At 55.2% G+C, this 27,930-nt stretch overlaps 1 protein-coding gene across 3 annotated transcripts; it reads left to right on the plus strand.

Annotated features, from left to right (window-relative positions):
- Positions 1-8,048: 8,048 nt before the first annotated feature.
- LOC138116570 (SH2 domain-containing adapter protein F-like) lies at positions 8,049-26,245 on the plus strand. 3 transcript variants are annotated; one of them, XM_069026013.1, is made up of 7 exons: positions 8,049-8,536; positions 15,445-15,574; positions 16,558-16,767; positions 18,285-18,422; positions 21,243-21,414; positions 21,719-21,838; positions 24,958-26,245. In XM_069026013.1, exons 1-7 carry the CDS (start codon positions 8,066-8,068, stop codon positions 25,142-25,144), a joined length of 1,428 nt encoding a protein of 475 aa, XP_068882114.1. In that variant the 5' UTR covers positions 8,049-8,065; the 3' UTR covers positions 25,145-26,245. The 3 variants fall into 3 exon arrangements, with proteins under 3 accessions (XP_068882114.1, XP_068882115.1, XP_068882116.1); XM_069026015.1 differs by lacking the exon at positions 8,049-8,536 and adding an exon at positions 8,879-8,895; XM_069026014.1 differs by lacking the exon at positions 18,285-18,422 and having other exon boundaries at positions 8,050-8,536.
- Positions 26,246-27,930: the final 1,685 nt, after the last annotated feature.

Raw genomic sequence — 27,930 nt, forward strand, 5'->3', positions numbered from 1 at the left:
CAGACGTTGCCACTCTGTGGCACAAATATAAATCTTGCAGCTGGCACAGGGACAAGAGCAATTCATCACTGCATGGCTGCCTTGGCTGCTCTGCCCCTTGAGTGGCCTCTCCAGCTGTTCCCTCATTGAGGCAGCCCCTGGCCTCCTTTCCCAGTCTCAGGAAGGCAGATGGGAGGCAGAGGGATCCCCACCACCTCCTCTTTTTCTCGTGGATTGCTAAAGCAGCCACAGGAGCAGCCCTGGTGCTGGGGAGGCAGGATGGATGTCAGTGCTGTGAGGAGGCGCTCTGTGTTTTACTGGTGATGAAAAAGCAGCGGTGCAGGTCAATGCTGTCCTCTCTGGCTGTTCAGAGGCCAATAAATCCAACTCAGAAATTGTTCTGCTGCTGAAATCCCACCTTCCTTCCTAAGGAAATCAGAGCAACTCTACCATCGAGCCCAACATCCCATATTCCCATACCCATAGGTGCTGCTGGGGCAGAGCTGGAGACTGGAGCAAGAGCAGGGAAAGGTTCTGGGGCTGTGATGATTTGAAGGTGAAGGTCTGGGTGGGTTTTAGGAGTGAAGGACAAAACACCTGAACTGGGAAACAATTGCAATCAACCTGACCTCATACTGTCTCCACTGTCCTCTTCTAGGGCCACAGATGCTCCAAGGGCTGGAGCCCTTCTGCTCTGGAGCCAGGCTGGGAGAAGTGGGGGCCTCAACCTGGAGAAGGCTCCAGTGAGACCTCAGAGCCCCTTCCAGTGCCTAAAGGGGCACCAAGAGAGCTGGAGAGGGACTTTGGACAAGGGCCTGGAGTAACAGGACAAGGGGGAATGGCTGCAACCTGACAGAGGACAGGGTTAGATGGGATATTGGAAAAAATTCTTGGCCATGAGGGAGGTGAGGCCCTGGCACAGGTTGCCCAGAGAAGCTGTGGCTGCCCCATCCCAGGAAGTGTTCCAGGCCACGCTGGACAGGTCTTGGAGCAACCTGGGACAGTGGAAGGTGTCCCTGCCCATGGCAGGGAGTGGATCGAGATAAGCTTTAAGGTTCCTCCCAACCCAAACCATTCCATGGTTGTACCTCATGAGACATGAACCAAGGACTGAAGGAGAAGGACTTGAGCATTTCTTGACATGAGTGTTCGGCTGTGATGCTCTCCAGAGGCTTTATGAGCCCACAACAGCACATGAGGTGGGTCCTGGTTCTTCCAAAGCCTGAACTTCAAAGGACATTTTACAGTCTGACAGTGAGAAAACTGGAGGGGAAGGCAAACAGGATATAACAGACTGATTTTCTGCTTGGTTATATTTTGGGATCCCCTTGCCTGGCTCCAATGCTCAGAAATCAAAGAAAATGGTACACAAAATGTGTGGAGCAAGGATTTACCAAAGCTGTCCTGTCCAAAACCCAGGGAGCACAGCCCAGAGCAGCCTCTGGAGCCCTTTCCTTGTGTGTCCAGCATCCTGCTGAAGATGTAACAGAGGAGAGTGCCCCAGGGGAGAACCATCCTGCAGCCCTAAATAAATGCTGCCACATGTCTGTGTGTGCCCTGACTGATTCAAGCTTCCAGCTCCAGCTCTCACTCTGCCTTTGTCTGTGCACAGCAGGAGCCTCCTCCTGCTGCAGGGATTTATGGCCTGCACACAGCCACCTCTTAACCCGGCTTTGTGCTGCTGAATGGGCAGAAAACAGGCCACCATGAGCTGCCAGGCAGCCTGCCAGCCCTCACCTCTCCACCTCTTGCACTTGTCTCTGAATTCACCTTCATTTTCTGCCTCTCAGCCCCTTCAGAGAAACTGGACTGGTGGCAACTGCAATTGATCCCCTCTCTGTGGGAGGAATGGCCACTGTTTTACCCTTGTCCACTGAGCCCATCTTCCTGATGGCTGATGACAGCCCAATTAAGAGATATAAGGGGATATCAGGGGTGGTTCACACCCCACAGGCAATGTAAAGCTAGTGAGTCTGTCTGGAGAAGGACTCAGCTGTGTGATCGTGGCTGTTGCAGCTGGATTAATCAAACCCACCATTAACTCCTTCCTGGGGCACTCAGGTCCCCTGCCAGCCCCCCAGCACAGGCCCCCACCCGCATGCTGCTCTGATTGAGCTGCAAATGCTCCAACTCCTTAGTTTGCTCAGCCTCAGATCGATGAGTGCAGGCGGCTCCAATCAATTCCACTTTACCACTTGCTATTGAGTTCAGATGCATGCTCTCCCAGCTGGTCCCGCTTCCTTTGTTCACTCAGAAGAGGGATTCAGGCATTTTATCCCAGCTGGACACTGCTTTGCCCTTGCAGGGTCAAACCCTTTGGTAGGAGCAAATAAAACCCCATGGAGGGCCAGCAATGAAGGGACAGAATTTGTGCTACGGTTGAAGCCCTAAGAGCATCCACCTGGCTGGCAGTGTGGAAGCAGGTGGCTGGGTGAGGCTATGCAATTTGCATGATATAATAGAGCTGTTGCCACCAAGACAGCATCTGTCATGAGGTTCCCCTGCCATGATCCTTGTTTTGCTGCAGGAAACCTCCTGTGTCTCAGTTTCCCTGTCCCCATGTAAGCTGAGTGGGGAGAATTCAGCTCACTGGGACTTGAGCCCACACGAACGATCTTGCAGGAAAAAAAAATAACATCAAAGAGTTTACATAAGGGCTGCTTGGAAATTTCCCTCAAACCTGGCATTTGTCAGTGAAAGAAGTGTTTCTTACCCTCTGGGTGTCAGTCCTACAGTCATTTTTCCCTCGTCTCTTGTCACCCAGCTTTCTCACTGGCCTGTCTCCAGGGTGCTGCACCTGAACCTGTGGAAATTAAGTTCCCCACGGCTCTCTACACCTCATCAGAGTGTTAATGACATAACGGATCACACCACAGAGCAGTTGTGACATTTGGGGTTGTGATGTGCAGAGGGCTGTCAGCACCAAGAGCAGAGGCAGGGACCAGGCTTGGCATGGCTGAGGGGATGACCGATGGATCTGGCTCCAAGCTGGCAGATGTCTTTCAGCAAGTTGTCATCTCTTCTTTTGGTCAATTAGCATTGCTTCAATTATGCTATCAACTACATAATGATTTTTTTTCTTTTACAGAAAGGTTGGGGAGCTGCAAAAAGTGCCTGCAGAAATTCGCTCCATTTGGTAAAGACACATGCTTTGGGCATATCCTGCCCAGGCTTTGATGGTCTCCTGGTGCAAATGTGTAGCAACACTTCCCCTGGACACGATCTGTGCCTCTAAAGACTCACAAGGCTCCTTGTGCCAGTCCTTGTATTTAATATGTATTCATGGATTTTTTTTCTGTGGATTTGTCTGGTCTTGTTCCTAAACCATGTAGCATCTGCAGCAGCTCCTGGCAGGGAGGGCTGCTGTGTGCTGAGTCTCCTCCTTGTGTTATCCTTGTTACTGCAGCCTCTCCCACCTCCCCCAGCTGTGCAGATCTCTGCTCTGTGACCCTGGCTGTCTCTTTGCTGTGCCAAAGAGCCCTGGTCCTTCATGGACCCCATGTGCAGAGACCTTGGATCATCCTGTTGCCCTTCTCTGTACATTTTCCAGCTCTGCTGTATCCTTGGAATATGGGGACCAGGAATGCATGTAGACTGGGACTGGCTAGGGAATAGTGGCACCTCTGATTTCATCTCTCCTTTTTCCTGACCCTTCCTATCAGCTTGACAGAGAGTCTTTAAGGTTTTGACCTCTACTGAGTGCTAAGGGGACGGTTTCACAGACTGTCAGAGCTCCCAGTCTCAGAGCCCATCACTTTAGACAAGAGCCTGGCCTTGGTTTCCCCATGTGTGTCACTTCCCTAACACTGGCTTTTGTCTCATTTCATTGCCAGGTTCCTCAGCCTCTCAAAGTCCTCCTGCAATTCCTAGCACGCATCCGCAATTTCCAGAATAATTCCGTATTATTGCAGATTTTGCCGTTGACTTCATCTTGTCAAAAGATCTGTGTGTGGAAACGCAGGGACCTCTGCTGGATCATCCTCAGGGGCCTGCTGGCTTTTTCCAAGAAAGTCACTAGCTTTGGAAAAGAGAAATTCACTGCAAGAGAGATGTGTTGACTCTTCCCCAATATGTCATATTTACCCATCTGTCCCCTAACGATGCCAGTTTCCTTCTCCGTATGCCAATTTTTGTTCATTTGCAGAGAACAGATGTGTCATTTATCAGTCTGGGACTCCCTGGCTGCCTCCCAGGAAGCATTTTTGGTGTCACAGTTGCCACCTTCCAGTCCTCATGTCCCCTGCTCTACCCAGACCCCGGGGGAGGTTCGGGTGTCACCTAGCAGATGTGACATCCTCCTGGTCCCTGCTGTGCTGCACAATGGGGTGTATGTGGGTTGCTCCCGGGGAGGAAAGGAGCAGGAGTCACCACAGGCATTTCAAAGCTCCTGCGAATGGCTTTTATTTGAAGCTGTGGAAGAAGTACCTGAAGATTCAAGGAGCTGCAGCCTTCCCTGCAAGCCGGGGGAGATGCTGGCGTCAGGGGAAAGAGCCGACCCAGCACCTGATTAAGGTGACACATTGGCAAGAGTCAGATTCAGCCCCCACATTAACGGGGGGTGAGTCACCAGGGAGTGTGCAAGGGCAGAGACCTTCTCCTCTGAGTCACCGGAAGCTGCTGCTTGGGGGACGCTGGGCTGTGTCCGCACCACCCAAGGTTAAACTGGAGGGGAAGGTTTACCAGGAAGATGTGGCACAATCCCTCCTCAGCCCAGGGAAGGTCCTGTGTCCTGTTCTTGGCCCGGCTGCCAAACAGGGCTCTTGTGTCCAGCTGGGGGTGAGCACCAGGAGCACTTAGGGCAGCTGAAACAGCTCCTCAAGCCCTGGAGGATGGATGAGGGCTGAGGATGCACAAAGCTCTCTGCTGGGCTGGCAGGAGCCCAGAAGACATTGCCTGGCTTTTTTTTTCCTGGTGCGTGCTCTGACCTGTCTAGATATACCCAGACAAGCAGCTCCTTTGGTGAGAGGAAGGGCGATGCTGTGAGCACCAGCCTGGAGATCTCAGCAAAGAGCTCCTGGACCCTTCGGAAGTGGAGAAGAGGGTGGGAGCAGAGATTCCAGTGCAGAGGACCAGCCCTGCATCCTTGTGCACAACTGCAGAAAGCCCTTCTGCCTCCCCTATTCCTGTGGTCCCTCAGAGTGAACCCCAAATCACTTCTGCACAGCCATGGGTTGTTCTCTTCCTATTGAAGGACAGTGTGCAAAAGGCTTCATCACCATCTTTCCCTCCCTCTTGGGGGCTCCATGGGCTGCAGACACTGCCAGCAGCAGGCAGCCTCCAGCACTGCATATCCTACCTGGGGATGCTTCCCGCTGCGGCTGTGTGAGAGAGAAGCTAAAATGTGGAGTCTGACACACAAGTGGTGCGGCGTGTGCTCCCTGATCCTCCCCTCCCGCATCCCCTGCCAGTCCCTACACCCGCGGCACTCCATGGCAGCCATCTGTCATGGTGAGCTGCGGTGACTCGCAGGCAGAGTGGCATCACAGCCACCGTTGTGGTATCGGGGTCAGTCTCCACAGTGCAGGCATCAAACCTGGGTCCCAAGGTGCATCAGATACGGAGCATGTAAACAGTTGGGATTGGAGCAGCACCAGGTGCAGCATGAGCTGCAGACAGAGCCTGGCTTTGGCGGGGGGAATGTAGAAATCTGCCACTGCTCCTCCAAACCTGAATTGAACCACTGTGAGCAGAGGGATGTCACCAGCATCTTGTCATGGCTGCAGAAAAAAATATGAGCAGCCTGTGCCTGTGCCAAGCCATGCAGGTGGTAAGGAGGTAATTTGGTCTCCTTCTGGAGAGCCATTAAAGCCCCCCAAGCAAAAAGGAGTCTCCCAAGGGGGCTGTCACCTCAGATGTGTTCTCTTCACCTGCTGCTTGTGTTGCTGCCTGGGTGGTTTGGCCAGGGGGAAGCCAATAACCAGGGGAAGCTCAAATCTGAGGGCTCAGGTGCATCCAGGGATTTTGATGCCCCTCCGAGCTCTGCTGAAGCCCGAGGTGAGAAGGTGATGCCTCAGGGGCACAGATCAGAGAACAGGGCTACATTGGGCCAATCTGGAAGAGAAACAGGCCCAACAAATGGTGAGGAGGTGCTGGGGTCCTACATGGGCGTGGACCACAGACCTTTGTCAAATCCCAGCACAGCCCCAGCGTAGCTGCCTCTCCAAGGAGGGAGCGATGTGAGGGATGTGTTAGGACTGGATGGGAAGGAAGAACCTCTGCAATTCCTCTAGTACGGTAGTATTTAAAAAAACCAAACACCACTACAAGCTAGATACCTCCTCCATCCCCTCTCTGGAGACACTGAGCGTGTGTTTTCCAGACCTGAGGATTTAACAAGATCCATCTCCAACAGCTGTTGCTGAACATCCTCCTTGGTTACTGACAGAGGGTGGAACTGCTTTCAATCGCAAGTGCCATTAGCCCTGCTTCCTTCCAAATGCTGGACAGGCAGATTTATTGAGAATCTCTGTCTTTTCTGCATTTCAATAAGTCTCATCATCTCCATCTGCCAGGAGCGAGGTCTGCTGCTAGACCTCAAACACTGCCTGGTGATCACTTTGTTCCTCGCAGATGCTTTTTCTCCTGATGCCTTTTGCATCTTGCAATCCCTATGCTTTGAAATTTCCAGTGTTGTTTTCTGGGTTCCATGTTTTCTTCTTCCTGTGGAGGAAGCTCCCTTGGTGTCTGGTTGGACCTGGGGAATCTGGATGGGTCTCTCAAGCAGGAGTGTGCTCAATGAATCAGCAAATCTGGGACTCAGTGGGCTCCCTGGGCACATGTTGGTGTGTACAGTGCCAGGCTGGCACAAGAGGCTCTGTTCCTTGACAGCCCCATCCTTACTCTCCTCCTGCACAGGGCTGGTAGGAAGGAGGTCACCACAAGAAACTTCGCTCCCCAGCTCGGCACCCTGACAGAGATAGCCCAGCACCTGTCCCCACACTGTGCAGGACCATGGCTCATGCTGTGAGGACATGCCATTGTGGCATCTGTCCCTGCTCCCTGGATGCCTCTGCACAGCTTCAGCTCTGTGGGAGTCCTGCTCTTGGAGCATCCTGTCTCTGGCCCTTTTCTTTCTTCATGGCCTTCAGGGGATTCAGCCTGTGAGCCTGGAAGCAGATTTGGGTGAAGGTGTGGTATTTTGGAAGGCATGTGAAGGATTTGGGGGCATAGCTCTGGAGACAGGGCTGCTGGGGCATTGGAGAGCACAGGGAAGCAGTCTCCGTGGTGGGTGAGCCGAGGGGGTGGTCAGGCTGGTGATGGCTGTGTGTCCAGGGGGAGCAGTCAGAACGTGTGTTAGCATGCTCTTTGCTGCTGCAGCAGCCTCGGGCTCTGCTGCCATGCTCCAACACACTGCTCTCAGTGCCACATTCCCACTGCAACCCAGGGGATGTCCTCCAGCCCGTGTGCTGGGGATCAGCCCTGCACACTCGCCCCAATGTCTCTGCACATCCAGCTTGAATTCAGCCTTCTTCCCGAGCACTTCTCTGCCTTGTCCCTGCTCACCCCTTTCCTGCAGTGTTTCTTGTGGGGGTCCACAGCACCAGCCTTGTGTTTCAGTCTCTCTCTGGAGCGAAGTGTTCCCACCAAATACCTCCCAGGCAGGGGGTTTGCACCGAGGTGTTGGACTCGATGGCCCTCGTGGGCTCCTTCCAGCTCAGGACATTCTGTGACCCCACGAGGGACCTTTATCGCCCCTGCCTCGCCGGCTGCCTCCCCGATGGCCCTTGCCCTGGTGCCGGAGGACGCTCCGGGGTGGCCGGGGGCAGCACCGGCGCCGGATCGGGCCCGAGGCCGCCGGGAGCGAGCCGAGAGCCCGCAGCCGCCGGAGCGCCGGGGAGGGCCGCGCCGGGCGCAGCGGAAGGCGGCGGGGAGCGGGGCGGGCCCCGGGAGAGGCGGGCCGGGGAGGCCGGGCCGCGCTCAGGGCCGCGCCGGGCCGTGCCGGGGGGAGCGGGCGCGGGGCCGCGGCGCGGGCGGGGCGGGGGAGGCCCCGCACCCGGCGCTCCGGCAGGTGGCACTGGCCGCCTCCCCCGGCCGCCTCCCCCGCGCCCCCCCCGGCCCCGCCGCCGCGCTCAGTCCGCCGGCGCCGATGCTGCTGAGCGGAGCGGCCGGCTCGGAGCGCGGCGGCGGCGGCGGCGGGGCGGGGGCCGGCGGAGCCCCGCAGTGCGTGGGCACCATGGCCCGCTGGCTCCGCGAGCACCTGGGCTTCCGCAGCGCCCGGCCCGCACCACCCGCGCCGCCCAAGCCCGACTACCGCGCCGGGCCGCCGCCGCAGCCGCCCCTACCGCCCGGGGGCGCGGCCGAGCCGCTGGCCGCCGCCCAGCCCGACATCGTGGCGGCCTACCGGCTGCAGAAGGAGCGCGACTTCGAGGACCCCTACAGCGGCCCGCCGCCCGCGGCCGCCCCCGACGGGCCCCGCTATGTCTCGCCCAAGCACCGGCTCATCAAGGTGGAGGCGGTGGAAAAGGTGCCCGCCAGCCCCCCGCCGCCGCCGCTGGTGCCCGCCCCCCCCAGCTCGCCCCCGGCCGGCCCCGAGCCGCCCGACGAGCCGCCGCAGGAGGTGAGTGACCGGGCACGGGGCTCCGCTGCTCTCCCCGCGGTATCCCGGCACTTGGGATGCCCCGAGTGACCACGCCGAACCCTCGGCCCCTGCCGTGACGAGCAGGGCCAGGACCCCAGGGGCAGGTGGAGCCTGAGCGCCTCGGTGACGGAGATGCCCTCGGTGGTTCCGCCAGACCGTTGGCATCCACAGTAAGGAGCAGGGTTAGGATCCTCGAGCACCGAGAGGGGGCCACGGCCAGGCTCCACGGGACTCTCGTGTCGCGCCCCCCCTGTGCCCTGGTAGCACCGACATGCCGGGCACACGTCAGCGGGAACGGGGGCGGCCCCGGCTTCCCCTCCGGCTCCCGCGGGAGGCAGGTATGATCCCCGGCGGGAAGCGCGCTCGCAGAGGAGTACAGGACCGTCTGCGGTGCCCTCCGACGCTGGGGCCGGTGACCCTGGGCCTCACACCGCTCCATGCCCGGCGGATCTCTCTCTGCCCGCTTGCCCGGGCTGCCCGTGCCAGCGGCGGCGGTCGGACCCCCGGAGATGCCGTGCTGCTTTGTCAGGGAGCCTCAGCGCCTCTTTGTCTGCCGCCCCCCCGCCGGCTTCTCCAGGGTGAGAGCAGAGCCTGGCGCTGCCGGTGCTGGCAAGGGGGCGAGAAACATCCCCGGTGAGAGGTAGGAGCTGGGCAGAAGCTCCCTATGGGGAGACGGGCTCTTAGTGGCACAAAGGCCTGGTGGAGGATAAACCCAACCGGGGCTGCGGGCCTCCCTCTCGGCGGAGAGGCTGATGCGGGGACTGCGCAAATAAAGGCAGGAGGGGGTAATTAGTGCCCGCTAGCGCTGCCGCCTGCAAGACGGAGCTTGTCAGGCGAACTCGACGGGATTGCAGATCCGGCTGGCGGAGGGAGTCGTGGATCCAGTCAGTGATCACATCCGTGGTCCTGGGACTGCCGGGTGGCACAATGAAATAAGCACCGGGAAAAAATCTGCTAGAGAATGTTTTAAGCAGATAGAAAAACTTGTTGCGGTGGATCTTGGGAAGTTGCTTGTACTGACTAATCGCTTTTTGGAGATTTCCAGAGTGGCCCAGAGCTCCCCTTTTGAGCTGGGTAAACTGGCTGCTGCAGGCAGCAGAGGAGGATGAGGAGGGGAGCGCTGGTAGCAGGGACCAGAGGTGCCACCACGGTGCTGTGGTTTGCTGAGGCAGCCTGGATGGTTTTTCCTCTGGAGCACGCGTTGCGGGATCAGAGCAGGAGCGTGTGGACTCAGGCTGTGATGTGCAAAGGGCTGAGCCAGAGTTGTGGGAAGCAGGGACTGCTGACAGACACAGCCAGGCTGTTTGGGGGTCCAAAGGCGGGGGAGAATCTGGGAAGTTTAGAGAAAAGTCAGAAGCTGGAATACATTTGGGGAAACTGTGCTAACAGCGCTAGGCTGAAGAAGACCCTTCATTTATCCAAGATAGGCGGTGATTAGATTACTGCTAGTCTCCTGTGTACTACTGTAGGGAGGAGGCTTCTAATTCTTTAGGGCTCTGGTGCATGATGGACACAGACAGAGCTCCAGAGCCTGGGTGAAACTGGAGTAAAAGTGGAAATATTGGATAGTGCTTGCAGCTGTCCATTAATACAATTTTCCTGGAGGAGCCAGGGAGCATCCACCATGTGGAGCAACTCTGTTGGGCTGAAATGCCCTTTGCAGCTCTCATCTGCTAGCCTTGGCACTGGGCTGAGCAGTGGGTTCCCCAGCTGCTCCAACATCATGGTGGCACTTCCTGGAGGTGGTACAGGAGGATGGAAGTGCCTGGTGGGGGTTTCCTGCTGCTTGTGACCCTTGCTCTTGGTGATGTCAAGCTGTCCTGGAACAGGGGAGGGATGCTGGAGCTGGGCTGCAGCCTCTGCTGAGATCATGGTTGTGCAGGGGGCTCAGTGCTCACACACTTAGGAAGAGGCTCTGGGCACTGTTCCCTACCTGCTGCAGGGATTGGGACTGTAGACCCCTTGGGTTGTGTTGATGCTGGAGATAAAGGAGAAATACAATTCTGTGTACAGACAAAGCTGCTGGAGCAGAGAGGGTTTTTGTTAATGATTGATGGGGAAAATCACTCTTAATAAAATGTGCAGCCCTTCCAAGTGGGGACAATGAGGATGGAGAGAAGTGGAAAGAGCAGTCACTGGTCTGACTGTGTGGTTTGGCTGAGACCGTGTCATTTGTTGTGGTTGGGGGCTGACTATGTTCCCTGGGAGCCCTCTGCCTGCTGTAGCTATCTTGCCAGTTCTGGAGAATGGAATGGGCAGGAACATCTTGGCACAGGAATCCTTCCTGCCTGGGCTGCACGATGCCTTGCTGCTGTAGCATGAGCCATCTCATCTTTGCGCCTTCTGTGGGATCTGCAGCATCCTGTGGGGTTGCATTAGAGTGAGCTCTGCAGTGACTTGCTTTCCAAACTCTGCTGGAAATGGTGCAGACAGCACAAGCCCTTCTCAGTCTTCTTGGTCTGACAGGCCTTTCCCTGCAGCAGTGGACAATGGACTGGCCCTGTGTGGTTCACCTGAGCCAGGTGGATACCCTGGAGATGTCTTCCCTGCCGTGTTTGGATTAGGCACAAGGAGCAACGCCACTGGGATGCAGCAGGGAGAGATGCGATGAGGGACCTTCTGCTGCCCGCACCCCGGATGTGCTTGAGGATGGGCTTGGGGATCTGCCTCAGGACATCTTTGTCTCTGCTGTTCTTGCTGGGAGCGCAGGGTCAGTGCTGCAGGGTGTGGGAACAGCCTGTCAGGAAGCTCTTGGGTGTGTGTCTTTCCTGTGAGAGCCTCCTCAAACTGAGTCATCTTATGCGATGCTGATGCCGTGCTGTCCGTCCCGCATGCCCTCCTCCTGTGCCACGGGTGCAGCCCTAGGCTCCCAGCCTGGGCATGCCGTGCCCCATGGGGCTGTGGACCAGACCCTTCTTGGAAGGTCAGTGTTGTATTTGTTTTTGGGTTTGGCTTCAGTGTCTGCCAAAAGCCAAGCTGCCAGATGTGTAAAACTGGAGGAATTTTGCACCTGACAGAATGAAATGAGTTTGCTCGGTTTAACCAGTCTTCTGAGGAGACCCCAAATGCACTTTATCTCCAGGGTGGGAAACTTGTTTTTAAGGTGGAAGATCTCCCCAGGAATCCTCTACAAACCTCTGTATAGAGTGGAACATCTTGTTGTGGCATAAGGTGGTGGCAGGTAGAATGTTTCTGGGCAAGATGGGACAAAGAACCCAGCTCTGCCCTGGGACTTTGGTGTCGGAACTGTGAATGCTCTTGAAGAGCTGTGATCTGTCACCTTCACTAGTGGGCAGCGTAAAAGCTGTTTGATTGCAAGAACCCAGTGATGATCTGGTTCTTTGCATTAATTTTGTTTTGACTTTCTTTTTTTTCCCTTACAGTTGGCATGTATAATAGAGCGAGACAAGCTTTGGTGCTGCAGCAGGGATTTGGGATTTGCATTGCCATGGCAGATAAATACATGAAAAACAGTCATGCTCAAGCAGGATATGTGTCCAGGTGCCAGTGGTGCTTGGCTGCTCCCTGAAGGACTGGTCTGCACCAAGAGCTGCCCTGGGATGGTGGCTTTGCATGTCAGGCTTTGCTTTGCACCCAAATTATTTCAAGTCTAGCGAACCTTGTGCTGTGTATGAGCAGGCGATGCCTCCATAGCCATGTGGTGGGATCAGCAGGTGGTGAGCAGCTCCCTCAGCAACATGGAACATGAGCAAAGCATGGAAATGCCTGGCCTTTGACCAAAGTGTGGGGGCTTAGGCAACCCTGGGAGCTGCCCTGCTAGCGGCTGTGGCCCTCTCCTGCTCTGGGGAGCAGCCGTTTGCCCTGTGGCTGCTGCTGAGGGTCCTGCATAGCTCATCAAGTCCAGTACTCAGATTAGGAAATGTCAGAGATGCAGTTTCCTGAGCAACTGTAATATGGCCTCATGTGCGAGGGCATTAGGATGTGCCTGGTAATTGCATGATCTCTGCTGTTTGCCCCATTCCAGGCACTGGCTGGAGCCTCCAGTCCCTCAGTCAAGCACATTTTTGTGTGCTTGCTTGTGCACCCTGAGGTTGTGATGCTCCTGGAGGCTGTAATTACCTCCCCACCTTTTCCGTGGCTCTCTGCTGTAATATCTAACCATTTAAAAAACAAATGGGTTTGTGTTCTCATCACCCTACAGTTGGGAGACCTTGCTCCTTCTCCTTGAGGCAGTGGAGAAGCAAACTAGTGTGGCAAATTCCCCCCAAACTCAAGGAGCTTGCCTCTAATCCAAGGCCTTTTCTCTGGGTCCAAGCTGAGCCCAGCAAACCACATCCTCTGTCAACAATCTCTGCTGAGTGCCACTGCACCCTTCTTCAGGCAAAATACCCAGTTTTATGGGTCTTGACAGAGACCTGTTAGGATTCTCCACTATCCTCTGCTTTCTAGACCTGGAGGCATCTGAGTGGAGGCCACTCTGTGAGCCTGCTGGAGCTTGTGTGTTCCCCCCTGAGATGCCAGACCTAAACACGAGGAAATACAGTTGGAAATAAGGTTGGGCTTGATGATCTTGGAGGTCTTTTCCAGCCTTAATTATTCTATGGCAGTGACCACTGCATGCAGGGAAGCCTCTTGGCCCTGTCTGAAGCTGCTATGTGTGTATGGGGCAGAGGGAGGGTCCAGGACTGGGTCTGCGCTTGTCTAGGAAATGTGGTTTGTGGCACGTCTAAATGTGGTCAGGTTGGGCTTGGGGCCAGAGGAACAGACAACTAACCCCAGGAGGGTCAGCAGACTGCATTTCACAGCTCCCCAGCATGCTTGGAGCCATGAGAGCTCTGCACAGGGTGAGCATTGGACATGGCACTGCCCGTCCACCCACCTTGCCTGTCGAACCGGTGCATTTGTGTGTGTGTGGGGACACTGCCAGCATGCCCATGCCTCCATTGTCACGAGCACGTGTGTGAAGATGCTGTTGCTCTACAGATGTGGAGGTGCAGCAGGAGCCTCTGTGCAGCTTTTGAGGCATGGGAGAGGCCATGGGATCTCCCGGCTGTTCGGAGCGGCTTCACTGAGATCTCGCAGACAGCAACTGGGAAGCAGGTCCTGGCTGACCAAGCACCTGTAAAAGTCACCAGCAACTTGCATTTGCCCTGGGGAATTTTGTCCTGGTGGTGGCAAGCAAAGGGCTGCAGAGTCCTGGGCTCAGCACTGCCTCTTCATGTCCCCAGTGCCTGACAGGGCCTGAGCAATGCCATGTCACCCCTCGGATGATGGAGGTGAGAGCAGATTGCAAAGCCAGGGGCTGGCTGCTCCTGCTGCCCTGTCCTGGCTCTCTGCCCCATGCCCGGGGTGGAGCCAGTACTCTGACACTGTCTGTCCTCTGCTGCCTTGCCAAGGGGTGAGAGCACCTGCATCTCCCATGTTTGAACCCTATTTTACTCCTCTAGGGCAGTTGGGATTTGGTCTGAGGATGATCAGCTACTCGCTCGTGCCCTGGCATGGAGGGACCAGGCTTGGAGGGCTGACCCAGTTCCCCATGCATTGGCTGCCCATGGAGGTGGGACATTTAGGGAGGAGGTGGTGAGCCAGGTGCAGAGAGCCATGTGCCTCCTGTAGCTCATAGGGATGCCAAGTCTTGGGACTGCACGGAGGTGTTTACAGTTCCAGTTCCTGTTCCCTTTTCCTGATGGGTTTTGCTGTTACAGGCCATTGTTGGGCGTTTTGCACAGGAAGGAGGGAGAAGTGTTTTGTTTTAAGCCGGTTATTGGAGCTGCAGAGGAATGTGTGAGCAGCCGTGGTCTCTGTGGCTGGCCAGGAGCAGGGGCAGTGTAGTGGTGATGATGGAGCCTGGCACTGGGTGGGATTAGACAGCTGCCACACCATGCTTGGGACATTTGGTCCTTGCTGTGGGACATCTCCATAGCCCATGTTGTGGTAGCAAACCTTTCTAAGCCAGGGGTTTGCATCCTGGTAGGTGAGCAGACCCTGGTAAGGTGCTTGGGTACGCTTAATTGCTGCTGGAAATATTGCCTGGCCCTTCTTTGGGAGCAGGCTGTGCAGCTGGAGGGTGGGATGTACAGCTCCAGGCTTCTTGGGGACTGCAGTGTTGTGTGATGGAGTGCTCTGGCTGGGAAGCTGCTGAGGTGCTAGAGCAGGCATGTGGTTCCAGTGCTGGAGGGGATTGAGCTCTGGGACATGCCCCATATCCTACTGCAGGATCCTCTCCTTCTCACTAGTAAGTGCAAATCTCAGGAATTTAGTGCTGACCCTGTGACATGGCACTTGAGAAGCTCCTGGTTCTGCTTCCTGGAGGAAGGCTCTATCGTGTCTTACTTAGGATGTGTCTGGGGATGCTGTGGAGGCCTGGGAAGGAGTGGAGAGGAAGCCATAGGCTGTTCTTAGCCCTTTTGTTAGAAAATATCTTCAAATGAGTGCACAGGAGCCCTGGAAAATAACCAGCAAGTTCCTAGTCATGTCAGTGCCAGCTGACACCCCTCTTTTGGGATCTGTGCCCCTTCTCCACCTTGGGAAAGGAAATGTGGCTGTGTGCAGGAGAGCATCTGTGTGCCGTGGAGGGTACGGCACTGCTGGCAGCCCTGCGCCGCAGTGGGGACCCGGCCAGGACATGTGTGTGGGTGCTGACAGTGCTGAGCCTGATGGTGAGGGAGGGGCAGGTCTGCCTTCTGCTCTGCTTGGCTCCATCCCAGCTTTTGGGACAAAGGCTGGAGCGTTTCCATGGCCCAGTGCCGGTGCCTGGAAAGCTGTCAGCTGCCAGCACCTGCTCTGCAGGGCTGCCATGATGCAGGTTTGGGCTGTCAGTGGCCGCTCTGGCTGCTGTTGGAAGAGCTCGTGGGGAGCTCTGCCTTCCACCTCCCAGTAAAGGCAGAGAATGCCCTAACCCTTTTCCTACTCTTCCCCTCTTCCAGCTGGCTGTCCTGGAGGACTACGCAGATCCCTTTGATGCGGCACAGGTGGCAGGTAGCCAGGCAGGGCTGGAGAAGGTGATGGAGAATGACGGATATATGGAGCCGTATGAAGCCCAGAAGATGATGGCTGGTAAGGTGGAAGGCTTCATGCAAAGGCCACTCTTTGCACCTCTGGTCCCCAAGTTTGGTGGCCACTGTACTCTGTTCCTTGCAGCCTGTGACAGCATTGGCTCCCCCAGACAAGGCAAACCAGGGCAATGGCTGTGGTGGGGGACAGCCATTTTGCAGGCAAATTTTCCCAGCTTCAACCTTGTGCTCTGGGTTTGCCAGAGCACTCAAAAACTGACTGAGCACTACAGGCACATCTCTCCCTGCGATGCTGTCCCCCAGGATTCCCAATTGCCAGGCCGAGCCAGGAGGGACCTGACATTGCATGCATCTGGCTTAAAACTAAGATGGATGTGGGACCTATTTAATTCAATTAGGACTGGGCCAGAACATGCTGTGTCTGCTGCAGCAGCAGGGTCCCCTGTGGGCCTGTCTGGGGCTGGAAAACTGGCAAGCTGGGAGCATGTGCTCCTGAAGGCAGTGCTCAGAGTCACCATGGTGGCTTGTGTGCTCCAAGCTCTGGCTCTGCTTTGGAGCTCTGTGGTTTTCATGGAGCGAATGGCTTCTGGAAAGCTCATGTGGCTTTTTGAAGTAGACCATTATATTTCTTGGAAAAACCAGCAAACAGTGGAGAGGCTGCTTGTGCCTGTGGGAGAGACTATGTTTTGCTTGAGGGAAGGGCGTTTTATTAAACTGGCCACTCTGGGTCTCCTGGGGAGAAACCCAGCCTCACTGCTTGCAGGAAATCAGGCTTGGGGGGTACTCTGTCCCCACTGACCCCGTTTTGCCGGGCTGCCCAGGAGGGAGGGTGTGGTACTGTGGGGATCTTGGTGCTGCTGAGCAGCTCTCCCACTTCTGGCAGCTGCTCGCTGTCTCCTCCTCTGCTGATGCTCCCTACCCCATTTTACCCATGGGTGACATTGAGCGCTGTCATCTAGCACGGTTTTGGGGACCATGGCTGTGTTGGGCAGAAGGCTCATGGTCTTTTCCCTCTTCTCCTGCTAGAGATCCGCCAGAAGGGCTTACGGGAGGCTCCCGCCCGGCCGCTGCACCTCTATGACACTCCTTATGAGCCTGTGCTGGACATGGACAGTGACTGCCCAGCTTGCCCCAGGCCCAGGGAGTCCCGGCTGCCCGAGGATGATGAGCGGCCACCGGAGGAATATGACCAGCCCTGGGAGTGGAAGAAAGAGCGGATCTCCAAAGCCTTTGCAGGTGAGTGATGGGAACAGCCATAAAGCAAACAACACTTTTTGTGAAACTGGATCCTTGGGGTCAGTAATGTTGGCCTCTGCATTTCCATGGCTCAGGGAGCGCCTGTGTTCTTGCAGAAGCTGTTTGTCTGAGCAGGGAGCCAGGCTGGACAGAGTGATGGATAGAGCTGCCTTGGTCATCTGTCCAACACCTGTCTCCCGTTGCCTCTTCCCTGCTCTGACCAATCACAGCCTCTGGTGCAAATTAGCACCCCCAACCTTGGGTTGCAGGGGTAGGTTCAACCCTGGGCTCAAGCAGATCCCTCCATCCTCAGGGCAGGAGGATGCCCAAGGAGCCTTCGTCCAGGCTTCGTCCAGCCCCCCGACCTATTTATCCGTGCTGCGGGATCGATTGTGTTTGTGTTTGGTAATGAGGAAATCCATGCTGTGCATTAGCGTTGGCTCCTCGCCAGTGCTGGCTAATTGCCACGCTCTTATCTAGGATGCATTTTAATTGCACCATTGTGTGTCTGTGTTGCAGTTGGCACTGAGGGTGCTCAGGCTGGTGGCACTGTGTGGAGATGATGGCAGAGAGAGATGTGAAAATTTGAGGTTGGAGAGTGGTTCACCTTTTGGGTTTGGGCACTGCGAGCTGGAGGTGTGTGTGCTGGGCTCAGCGCTGCAGTGCCTACTTGTGCTTGGGGCCACCAGGTCCCACAGCACCCTGTTCTGAGGATTCGGTGTGTCGGGCTCCATCTTGGAACAGTGTGCACTGCTGGGCTGGGTTTGTGCTTCGGTGTCTGTGCTCTGGATGAGCCACCTTGCTTGATATCCCTGGGTGGAGGTGGTGTGTTCACAGGTCTGGCTCACATGTGGATGCATGTGAGCACTGCCCAGTCTGCTTCAGGCCTGCTCCAAGTCCCAAGGGAGTCAGGTTGCTGTTCTCTGGGCCACGCTGGGACCTGCTGCCTGTTTTTTTCTGAAGCCAGAGAAGGTCCTGCTGTGTCTCGTGGGGTGTTTTTTCTCTCCGGTGATGCCAAAATATCTGTGCTGTCCCATTCCCCCTTTGGGGGTCCATGGGACCCCTGTTGATGGGCAGCTGGTACTGGCACAAGGCTGCAGCCCACTGCTGCCTGGCAGGGGAATGTGGGCCCTGTGGGTGGCTGGGAGACACCTAGGGCAAGACGGGCAGGACAGATGGCAATGGAATGTTCGGCCAAGGCCCCCAGACAAGTATGTGGAATAGGGTCATTGCAGGCTCCCCCATATCCTAGAGAGGGTTGGCTGGAAAACCTGATGGAGGAGCAGGGTCTCTCCATTGGGAATGTACCCCACCTCAGGCCTGTCCTTGCTTGGTGCTATGGAGGGGATGAGATGGCCAAGCTGGTGTAGGGCTCCCAGGAATTTAGTCCTCAGGTCTTTCCCCCCACAACTGTTCTCCTTCTCCATGGACCTCTGGTGTTGCTGATGGTTTTTTCTAAGCCCTTTCTTTCTGTCTCTTTCTCTCTCTTTCCCACACCCTCCCCACCCCCCATCCAGTTGAAATCAAGGTCATTAAAGACCTGCCATGGCCCCCACCGGTGGGACAGCTCGACAGCGGTGAAAGCCCCCCGGATGGGGAGGCTGGTGCCCCCGTCCCTCTGCAGCACGGCCAGCACAGCTACGAAGACGCCAATGGTGGGTCTCGCGTGACAGCGGTGTGTCCGGGGGGGCTGTGGCCGGTGCTTGCTGTGACCCTGGCCCACTGCGATGCCTCGGAGCTTGCCCAGTGCACTGCCAGACACAACCCTCCTCCTCTGCCCTCCTGCAGCTCCTCCTGGCCCCCTCAGTTGTCATGTGCTGGACACCAGGTGTTTGTGCTGCTGCACCTTCCTGCTACGAAGAGGCACTAGCTCTTTGCAGCAGTGGAGCTGCTCTGGGAGATTATTCTGTGGTGGAGTCATTACTGTCCCTTTTGTTCTCTCCTCTTTGCCTCCAAATTCCCAACATTTGATGGCTGCTTTTAAGGTCTTCTTGACAATTGCACTGAGTATTTAGCTGATGTTTTCTTGTGACTTTTAATACCCAGGTCCCTTACAGGTGTGCTAGCAGCTAATTCAGATCCCAGTGCTGAAGATGGGGCTGGTTTTTCCCCTCTTCATCATTTAGCACTGCTCCATTTCCTCTGCTGTTTTATTACCTTGCTGCTTAGTGTCAGGAGGTCCCTGTGGATTCTCCACTCTTGCTTTTGTTATCCTGAGCAGCCAAATCTCCCAGGTACACTTTGTCATCTCAGGTTTGCCTTGTTGTGAAGCCTTTTTTGTGTGTGCTGAGCACAGAGCCCCTGGGTAAATCCCCTTTGGATGCTGCTGGCAGTCTCGCTTATAAAAGCCAAATATTGCTGCTTCTCTTTTAACCCTTTATTGATATTTTAAGGACCTTGCTGTTACGCTGTGGTGAATTAGGATTTTGCCAAGAGCAGTAGGTGGGGGGATTTTGTGGAAAGCCATGACTGAGTCGTTAGCAGTGGGGAACTGGGATGCAAGCTGTGCCCTTTCTTGTGCAGCGGCATGCCATGCCTTCCCCACTAACGCTGCCCAGGTGGGCACTGCAACATGCCAGGTACAGATACCTGATTTCCTTATCTGCAGTTACCCAGATCCCTGCAGAGCTTCATAAGATAAAGCCAGAGTGGCCTTTGCTGCTTCCCGGGTGGGTTTGAGCACAGGCTGCAGGTGATGGCTTGTTTTGGTGCTGGTGATGGGGTCACTTGAGAGTGAAGTGGCCGCTCTGCCAGGGCTTTGTTGGGGACTTCCCAAAACTGTAGCGATGCTGCAGGCTGAGATCAGTTCTCAAGAAGAAAGGTCTTGGCAGGTGGGAACTTTCTGATCCTCTTCCTGCAATGAATGCACGTGTCAAGAAAAATTAATCTCTTTGCTATGCAGCCTCTTCTTTTCTCCCATCATTTATTATGCCCACAGTCACTCTGACATGCATCTTGCTCCTGATGAATACATCAGTTTGTCATTTTTCCTGGATTTAGCAACACAGAGTCTCTTTTTTCTCTCTGACTTGCCTTGCTTTGTTATGTTAAGTTTATCTTGCCAGAGTTTTGTCTCATTTTCTACTTCCCGTGTCTTGGGGTGACTTGAACGTCTTGAAGGATGTCTTCTTCCTCCTAAGGGCTTGTTTTTAATACCCTGTTTAATCATGCACATGCCTCTGCCTCCCTCTTGACAGGTGCAATGCATTTCTTTTGAGCCTGTAACGCAATGACTGTGCCGCCAGCAAATACTTGGGCTGTTTGATTGTCTAGCTTTTAACGATTGCCCCCATTTTTTAAGGTGATGAGTTGAAATTGAAGCCTGGGTGTGATGTACAAAGGCGAGCATGGTTAGTGAAAAGCCAGAGCACCGCAGAGGCAGGGCTTGTCAAGTCGTAGTGCTGGGTACCTCCTCCCTGAGCTGCTGCTTATGGTGGTTCAAGCCATGCTAAGCTGCAGAGGATTTTGGCTGGGTTTGCTTTTGGCTGCCTTCCCCTCCTTACAGTGCTGGGGGGGCTGGAGTCCTGCTCACCTGCATAGCATGTGGACAAGGTGTCACTCAAACACCCTGCCTTAGAGGGTGCCCTGCTAGAGAGGAAAACATCCCTCTGGCTATTTTTTGCCTCCCCCTCCAGCAGCCAGGAAGCATGGAGAGAAGTTGTCCTGTCCGGGGCATTCCAGTAGTCCTGGGAGCTGTGATTCCTGGGCTCAGCCACCTCTGGGGTGACTGTGCTGCCATGGTATCAGCCCCTGGCAGCCCCACACTGTGGCAGCTCCGCCTGATCGATAAGTAATTTGTGCAAGGGGGTTGGCAGTACAGGGAGCAATAATGAACTCTTGGGAGGAGGGAGAAACAATATTGTTAATGTGAAATCATCCTGCACGGAAATAACAGGCAGTGGGAGGCCAGGTCCCTGGGGCATGGCTTGGTCAATCCCCCACGCTCATGGCCATGGCTGGGCTGGTGACAGGCAAGTGGCAGTGCCAGGGGAGGTATCTGCAGTCAAAATATCCCCTTCCCACCTCAGGGAATTGTTTTTTCACCCCATGTTTATTTGTGCCAGCAGAAATGTGTCCATCGGTTCCAAACTGACTGCTTCCTTTAGCTCCATCTATCCCCTCTTCTTTTTTTTTGAATCTAATTTTTTCCTCTGAGACTGGGGAACCTCTTCTTGCTGCATCTCACTTAACTCTCTACCACAGCCACCAAATGTGTTTTTGCATTAGCAAAACCTCCTGAGCTTTTGAAACCTCCCTGGAAATGTCTTCCATGGGTTCAGCTACTGGCTCCAGGCCTGGCATGGTGGGGACCCAGCCTGGGCACTGCAGTGATCAGCAGCCCAAGAGCTGCCCTGCCCTTGCTTAGAGCAGGGGGATGGGGCACTGTGAGGGGACCCAGAGTGATGTAAGTGGCTCTGGCTCTTCCTGCTGGAGAAAGTTAGGATCCCAGCCTGTGATGCATGTCTGTTTTGCAGGTCCGTCGGAGGGGCTGGGGTACGGCCGCACCTCGCCCTGCAGGGAGGAGAAGGCCAGGGCTGCCCTCAGGCATGGCTCCAGCAGCCTCAAGAGCACAAAGACGCTGACCACTGAGCCTGGCCCCTTTGTTGGGGAGAGGATTGACCCTGCCCTGCCCCTGGAGAGCCAGTGGTGAGTCCTGCCTGCCCAGAGTGGCTGCCCAACCCCTCTACCTGCACTAGGAAGCCCTGTGGTCACACCATGAGGAGCCCTGGGGCAGACTTGCTTCTTTCTTTCTTGCTTGTCCCCACACTTCAGCCTGTTTGTCCCTGCCCCTTGTCTCCCAGCCCCAGTGGTGCCACCCTCTTCCCTCTCCCTGAATGTGGCTGCAGTCCCTGGGGAGGTGCCGGGGGCTGGCATTGCTGCTGCCCCAGGGCAGAGCCCTTCCTATGGTGTCTGCTCTGTGCCCAGCACAGCCCATCCCTCTCCCCTCCAGCTGGTACCACGGAGCCATCAGCCGGACAGACGCAGAGACACTGCTGAGGCTGTGCAAGGAGGCCAGTTACCTGGTGCGCAACAGCGAGACCAGCAAGAATGACTTCTCCCTCTCCTTGAAGTGAGTGAGCCTGGTGGGGCTGGGGGGTGTGGACCCACAGCAGAGGTGACCCGGTGCCATAGGTGGGTGCCCCAAGTGAATTGTGCCCATGCTAATTGGGTAATTATGAGATGACCATGGGTGGTCAGAAATGGCTGCAGTATGAAGTCCACACTTCTCTGTGGTGTGGCACAGGTTTCTGGTTTGATGTCGTGCAAAAACATCTCTCAGGAAGGCTTGGAGATCTGGAGGCCCACTGCTCTTCCTTGGCAGTGCTAACAATCCCTCAGATGGATCAAATGATGTGCCTCAGTGCCCAGTCAAATGTGTCTGGTTACAGCTTCCAGCTCTGCCTTCTTGTTCCCCCTTTTTTTGTAGCTTAGTTTCATGGGAAAAGAAAGTTTGTGCAAGCCCATTGTTGATGGAAATAGGGGTACCCATCCTTGCCTCCCCAGCCCACAGATCCATTTCCCAGCTGTAGAGAGGGCTCTACCCTGCTCTGGTTTGCCAGTAGGGAAACCTCATCCCCACAGCACAGCTTGGTTTATGCTTGGGGTTTTTTGGGGACTCTTTACATACTCCCCAGTTTTCCAGATTCCCTGAATGCCAAAATTGCATGAAGCATCTTTGCATGTGTTCTGACAGGGGGGAACTGCCCACAGCTCCTCATCCAGCTCTTTCCTGGCTCTTGGGGCAGTGCGAAAATCAAAGCCGTTACTTTCTGAAGATGATGATGGATGAGCAAATACCTTCTTGCTCTTCTGATGGACAGCTATATTAGCTCTGTTCCTGCCAGATGGGAAACAAGTATTTATGGAGCACTTCAGCTGTCTCTGCCCAACAGCAGGCCCTGTAACCCTACACTTTTCACAGTATACTTTGGGTTTCCCCAGTGGTCCCTCTACCTGCACTGCTCCCTGCGGATTTCAGCCTTCTCTTTATTTCCCGGTGGCACAATTGTGAATTAGATTGCTCTGTCTCTCTCCATATTTTTTTTCACTCTTTTTGTTGCCTTCAGCACCAAACCCAGGGCAGGAGTTCCACTGAAAATACTCTTTCTTCCTTCTGCACATAGAGATTTCAGATCATCCAACAAACCCTTCTGGAAGAGTTCCTTCCTTTCCCTTTTTTTTTTTTTTGTCAGAATTTTTACTGATGCTTTAGTTTTCTCAGTGCTTTTTCCTTGCCCTGGCTTGTGAGCCATTTTGGAACAACAGCTTATTCTGGTTGGTGAGCTGCATTTGAGGCTGCGAGAGGTCTCACCATCACCTTGTGAGTGGCATTAGTCAGCACGTGTGTTGGAGAGCCTGGGAGGTGCCATTCCATCATCAAAGGTGGCTTTCCATCACCTCTCCACAAGCCAGTCACCTGTTTCTTAGTGGTTTTTCCCTTACTTCTTGCCACCATCCTTAGCTTTATGGCAAAATCCTCCTCTCAGATGGCATGGTGTGCAGCAATCACACCCACCTTCTCCAGTCCATACAGGAGTTGCTTGGGCATTGCCTTCCTTGCAGAGTTTGCGGAGAACTCACAGCCCTGAGAGCAGGATTTTTACTCCATTGCCTTTCTCTGTAGAGCCTGTTCAAGGAAAAATCCCCTGGGATGCTTTTTATAGAGCTGTAAGCTGGCTGTCTGCAGCTCGCTCTATTATTTTTTTAAACTTTTTTTTTTTTTCCTTGAGGAAGGAGGCACAGCCAAGGAGATGGTCTGAAAAGCATTCCAATGCTGACCTGAAGTTCTTTGGTGTTTCTTTAAAGGAAAATATGCACAAGAGAGAGCAGCCAGGAGGAGGTCAGGTAGCTGGAAGGATTTAACCTTGCTGTGACAGTCCTGGGCTGATCCAGGATAGGCAGCCCCCCACTGCCTGTCATGGACAGGGTCATGTCATTGCCTCAGATGCTTGGAGAGTGGGTCCCTCCTGGTTTGTGCCTCCATGAGAGTGGCTGAGGCCACACTGCAAAGCTTTGGGTCCTTCCTTGTGCCTGTAAAGGTGCTCAGCAGGAGCACCACCCACCCCTTGTCCTGGCTGCTGGTGTTTGCAGCCTGTTCCCTCAGTCATCGCTCTAGGGGTGCGATCTCATCACATCCCTGAGCTTGTGACAAAGACCTGTGGAGCAATTTGGGCAAAACACAACCAGTATCATCTCTCCATGGTCCCATGTGGCAGCGCTCCAGTTCCCTGCCACAGGGACACAGGACACGGCCAAGCTATTGCTTTTCCTCGGCCCCTGGTGGGGGGCTGTAGCTGACTCCCAGGACAGCTGGCTCTTTGCTTCTGTCTCTAAATGGATTTCAAACCCATTCTAGTAATGCAGCTGGGCTGTCCATTATGGCCCATCTCCAGCTGGGGGGATGGGGCCAGGCTGTGCAGCACTAGAAGCGGCTCAGCATCACTGATGAGGTCCTGTCTGCTTTTAAGTCATCAATATTTTGCCGTAATGTGCATTCCAGACGCTGCAGACAGGCTGTGGCTCTCCTCGGAGACGCAAATTAATAGCAACAGGGCCATTAGTCCGCCACTTGGAATCAGCATTTGTGGCAGGATCTGCCTGCACAGCTTGGCGTGGCTTGGTGCCCGTGCTGTGCTGGGAAATGGCCTCACTACGCCGAGTGGATTTTATGGAGCCTGCAGCAGTGGCGTGGGGAGAGGGGGAAGGAGAAAATCCTTCGGTTGTGGGCCACAGGAGAAAAACCTGGTTTGCCATGGCGAGGCTGGAGATCTGGGAGCTGAAGTCCTGGGAGCTGAGGGGCTCCTGTGAGAGCCAGTGGTTGCAAAAGGGGCATTGTCACATGCGAGGAGCAAAAGCTGCTACCCCTCCATGACCCTACAGCAAGTGCCCCTGCTGCCCTTGCCCAGGTGATGCCCACACACAGCCCAGATGGGTCCTGCACACCCTGTCGCATGGCTGTGCTCCCCAAAGGGTCACAGTGCAGTGTGGTTGGCCATGTCCCTCCTTTGCTCCGTGGGCTTTGTTGGAGTCGGCCAGGAGCAGGATGGTGCAGGCAGGGCCATGGCTGCAGAGAGGAGCCAGCAGTGTCCCCCTCAGCTGCAGAGGCAAACTGCCTGTTGTCGGGGGGTCAGGAGCTGGGAGGCTGGGGCCAACTGTACCCCCTAACCCTGCCTTGATCTGTCCTTGCAGGAGCAGCCAGGGCTTCATGCACATGAAACTGTCCCGGACGCAGGAAAACAAGTACGTGCTGGGTCAGCACAGCCCGCCCTTCGACAGCGTGCCGGAGATCATCCATCACTACGCCAGCCGCAAGCTGCCCATCAAGGGGGCTGAGCACATGTCCTTGCTTTACCCAGTGGCTATCCGTACCCTATAGTACTCACCCCCACGAGCCAGGCTTAAGGCTGGGTGCACCCAAAACTGGCCCATTTGCAGGGCTGAGCGCCACCGTGATGAGGATGGGCTCCAGACCGTCAGCCCACAAGCAGCTCGCTGGGCACGGCCAGTGCTGTTGGGGATTGCTGCAGCCAGGCCCCTTGTCCTGCTCTTCTAGGGGCTCCCATGCACTGGTTTGCCTGCTGGCATGGCACTGGAAGGACCCCCTGTGCGAAGAGCTGAGCGGGGCTCGCCGGCTGTCCACACCTGCCTCCAGGCAGAGCTTGGGATGCCAGGACTGGGGCTGGGACCTTGGAGAGTCCAGGGAGGGGGGCAGTGTGTGTGAGTACGGGGATAAATCATCTGGTAGCAGGCCTGAGGTGCCTCCATGAGGGTGCCCATGAGAGACAAAACGGCTGTGCCCGCAGGTAAGAAGGCTGGCAGGGGTGAGCAGAACCTGCCTGGGGCCAGCGAGGCACGCAGGGGCCCAGGCAGGCTGCCCTCACCTGCACCGGTGCTCAGTACTCACTGCCATCCTTTGCCAAATGTAAATAGTGACCGGCCTCGGCTGTGTGTGCAGCACCACTGCCTAATAAAGCGGTGCATGGTTGCCTCCTGCTCCATGGGACTGTGTGCCCACATCCCACCGCACGTGGGGGATCAGTGTGGCAAAGCAGCCGGAAGCTTTTAAGTGAATTGATTTTCCCTGCTCCCTTGCCTACACTGACATCAGCGTGCCCGTCCAGCCAGTTCACTCCTCTGAGACACAGGGGACAAAGGATGCTGGTGGTCATGTCCTTGCCATATCTTTGAGACCCTTTGTGGGCAGTGATGAGCTGACTTTGGACTTGCCTGTTACTCCCTATAGAGAGGGTGCTCTTTGGGATCTTTTGCCTTCTTGTTTTCCTTCATCTCTCATAAATCTTAGGCAAAATCCCTGAATTTCAGAGAGCTCCTGATCTCCTCTGAGAATTTACTGGCTCCAGTCCTGTTCTTTGTCTTCCTGACACCTTGTCTTTGGGCCAGCTTGCTCCTCTTTTTTTGGCTGAAGTTCTCTCTGGTGCTCTGTACTGTTTCATGCATATCTTGCCTTTTAACCTTGTTCCTGGTGTTGCTCCTGTACCCATGCACTTATATTTCCTGTATCCGTGCTTCAGCCTAAACTCCATCCTGCTGTTGCTTCCCAGCAGCACATTCCCTTTCCCCTCTGCTCCATGGGTGGGAATGACAGCAGCAAATTCACTGCTGGACCAGCAAAATATTTTCTGTAAGTGGAGCAAAGCCCTCAGGCATCGGTGGGATGAGTTAGCAGTGGCTCGATGAAGGCTTTCTGAAAAAGCATCATCCTCCCCTCTGCCTGCTGCCAGGAAGAAGCTGTTCTCCTGGTTGCTGTGAGGGACTGAGGTGATTGATGGGATTGTGAGGACCTTGCGTGAGTGAGCGCTGCAGCCACTGCAGGAACCTTGCTCTGCCATCCGAGGCTCTGGGGTTTTTCAGACTCTATCTTAGCTGAGGGGTGGCTGCCCTGCACAGTTTTGAGCTGCTGTGGGGGCCATGAGGCATGGCCGGTGTGGTCTGTGAATGCACCCCGCGGCTGGGAGCCTGCAGAACTGCGCTAGCTTGTTCCAGGATGCCTCAGCCTCTGCCACTCCTTAAAAGGCAGCAGATTGAGTTGGTCGGTGTCTCCTTACAGCCCACTTGGCTGCTGGCACTTCTGGCTGCCTCTCTCCATCCCAGGGAGGCATTTTGTCCTTTGGCATTTTGTGGGGATGGAGGTGAGTCTAGTGAGAGGGCTTTTCTCCCAGAGCCTGCAGGAAGGGCTGGAGATGCAGAAGTCTGCACAGATGCTGCTGTGTGCCCTTTCTGCACTTGGAAGGTTTTGAGTACTATTTAGCAGCCCTGCTGTCCCCTGATGGCTCCAGTGAAGAGCTCATCACGGGGGATCCTCTGCCTTCTTGGAGGATGTGAGTGGGAGAGAAGAGGCTTCTTGTGTCCATGCAGCTCCCCACGTAGTGTGCGGCTGTTTTCTTGAGGAACTGTGGCAGGGAGCAAACTGCCTGGGAGCCAGTGCTGGCTGTGCAGCCTTATGGTGAAACCTTACTCAAGCAGCCTGGCTCCATCTCAGGAGCATCCCTGCTGAGCACAGGGATGAGAGGAATGAGACCTGTGTGCATTGCACCAGCTCCCCAGAACCAGTCATGGACCAGCAGGACTGCCCTGCAGCTCCGCTGTGTGTCCAGGTGCTTCAGGAAAGTGGCTCTTGATCATTGCTGTGGGAGTTACATCCCGCCTGAGCCCTTTCTTCTCCAGGCTAAAGAAGTGAAACTCCCTTGTTCTGCCCCTGACCATCCTCAGCAGGACTCTCTGACTCTCTTCATGTACTTGGAAATAGTATCCAAGTGGGGTCTCACTAATGCCAGATAAAGGGAAATAACCCCTTCCTTTTGTCCTGACCATCAAAAATACATGATTCCAGTTCTAGCATCCTCAGTGATGGAATGTGAACAGCAGGTCCCCAGAAGATTTGAACTGAACTTCTCTTCAAAGGGTATTTTAGTGCTGCCTTTGCCATCTTGTGACTGAAGTGAGCATTGTTTGGGAATGAGGTGGGTGAGGGCAGGCATCCACCAGGGCTGCAGAGGTGACAGGGATCCCCATTCATGAGAACGCTAATCCCCAGGAGGGATAAGGGCATGAGCAACCTTATGTGGCTTTGAGGTTAACCCTGTTGGGAGCATAAAGTTGGACCAAAGACCTTTGTTTGTAATAATTCCCAATCCACTTGTC

The sequence above is a fragment of the Aphelocoma coerulescens genome, chromosome 10 (genome assembly GCF_041296385.1).
Source record: "Aphelocoma coerulescens isolate FSJ_1873_10779 chromosome 10, UR_Acoe_1.0, whole genome shotgun sequence".
Taxonomy (NCBI): Eukaryota; Metazoa; Chordata; class Aves; order Passeriformes; family Corvidae; genus Aphelocoma; species Aphelocoma coerulescens.

What these genes read in the sequence shown, in the direction of transcription:
- LOC138116570 (XM_069026013.1), top strand. Translation starts at nt 8,066, where the DNA reads ATGCTGCTGAGCGGAGCGGCCGGCTCGGAGCGCGGCGGCGGCGGCGGC. An exon ending in AGCCCAGAAGATGATGGCTG is followed by an intron (nt 15,575 to 16,557) that starts GTAAGGTGGAAG and finishes TTCTCCTGCTAG; the next exon opens with AGATCCGCCAGAAGGGCTTA. An exon ending in CTGCCCCTGGAGAGCCAGTG is followed by an intron (nt 21,415 to 21,718) that starts GTGAGTCCTGCC and finishes TCTCCCCTCCAG; the next exon opens with CTGGTACCACGGAGCCATCA.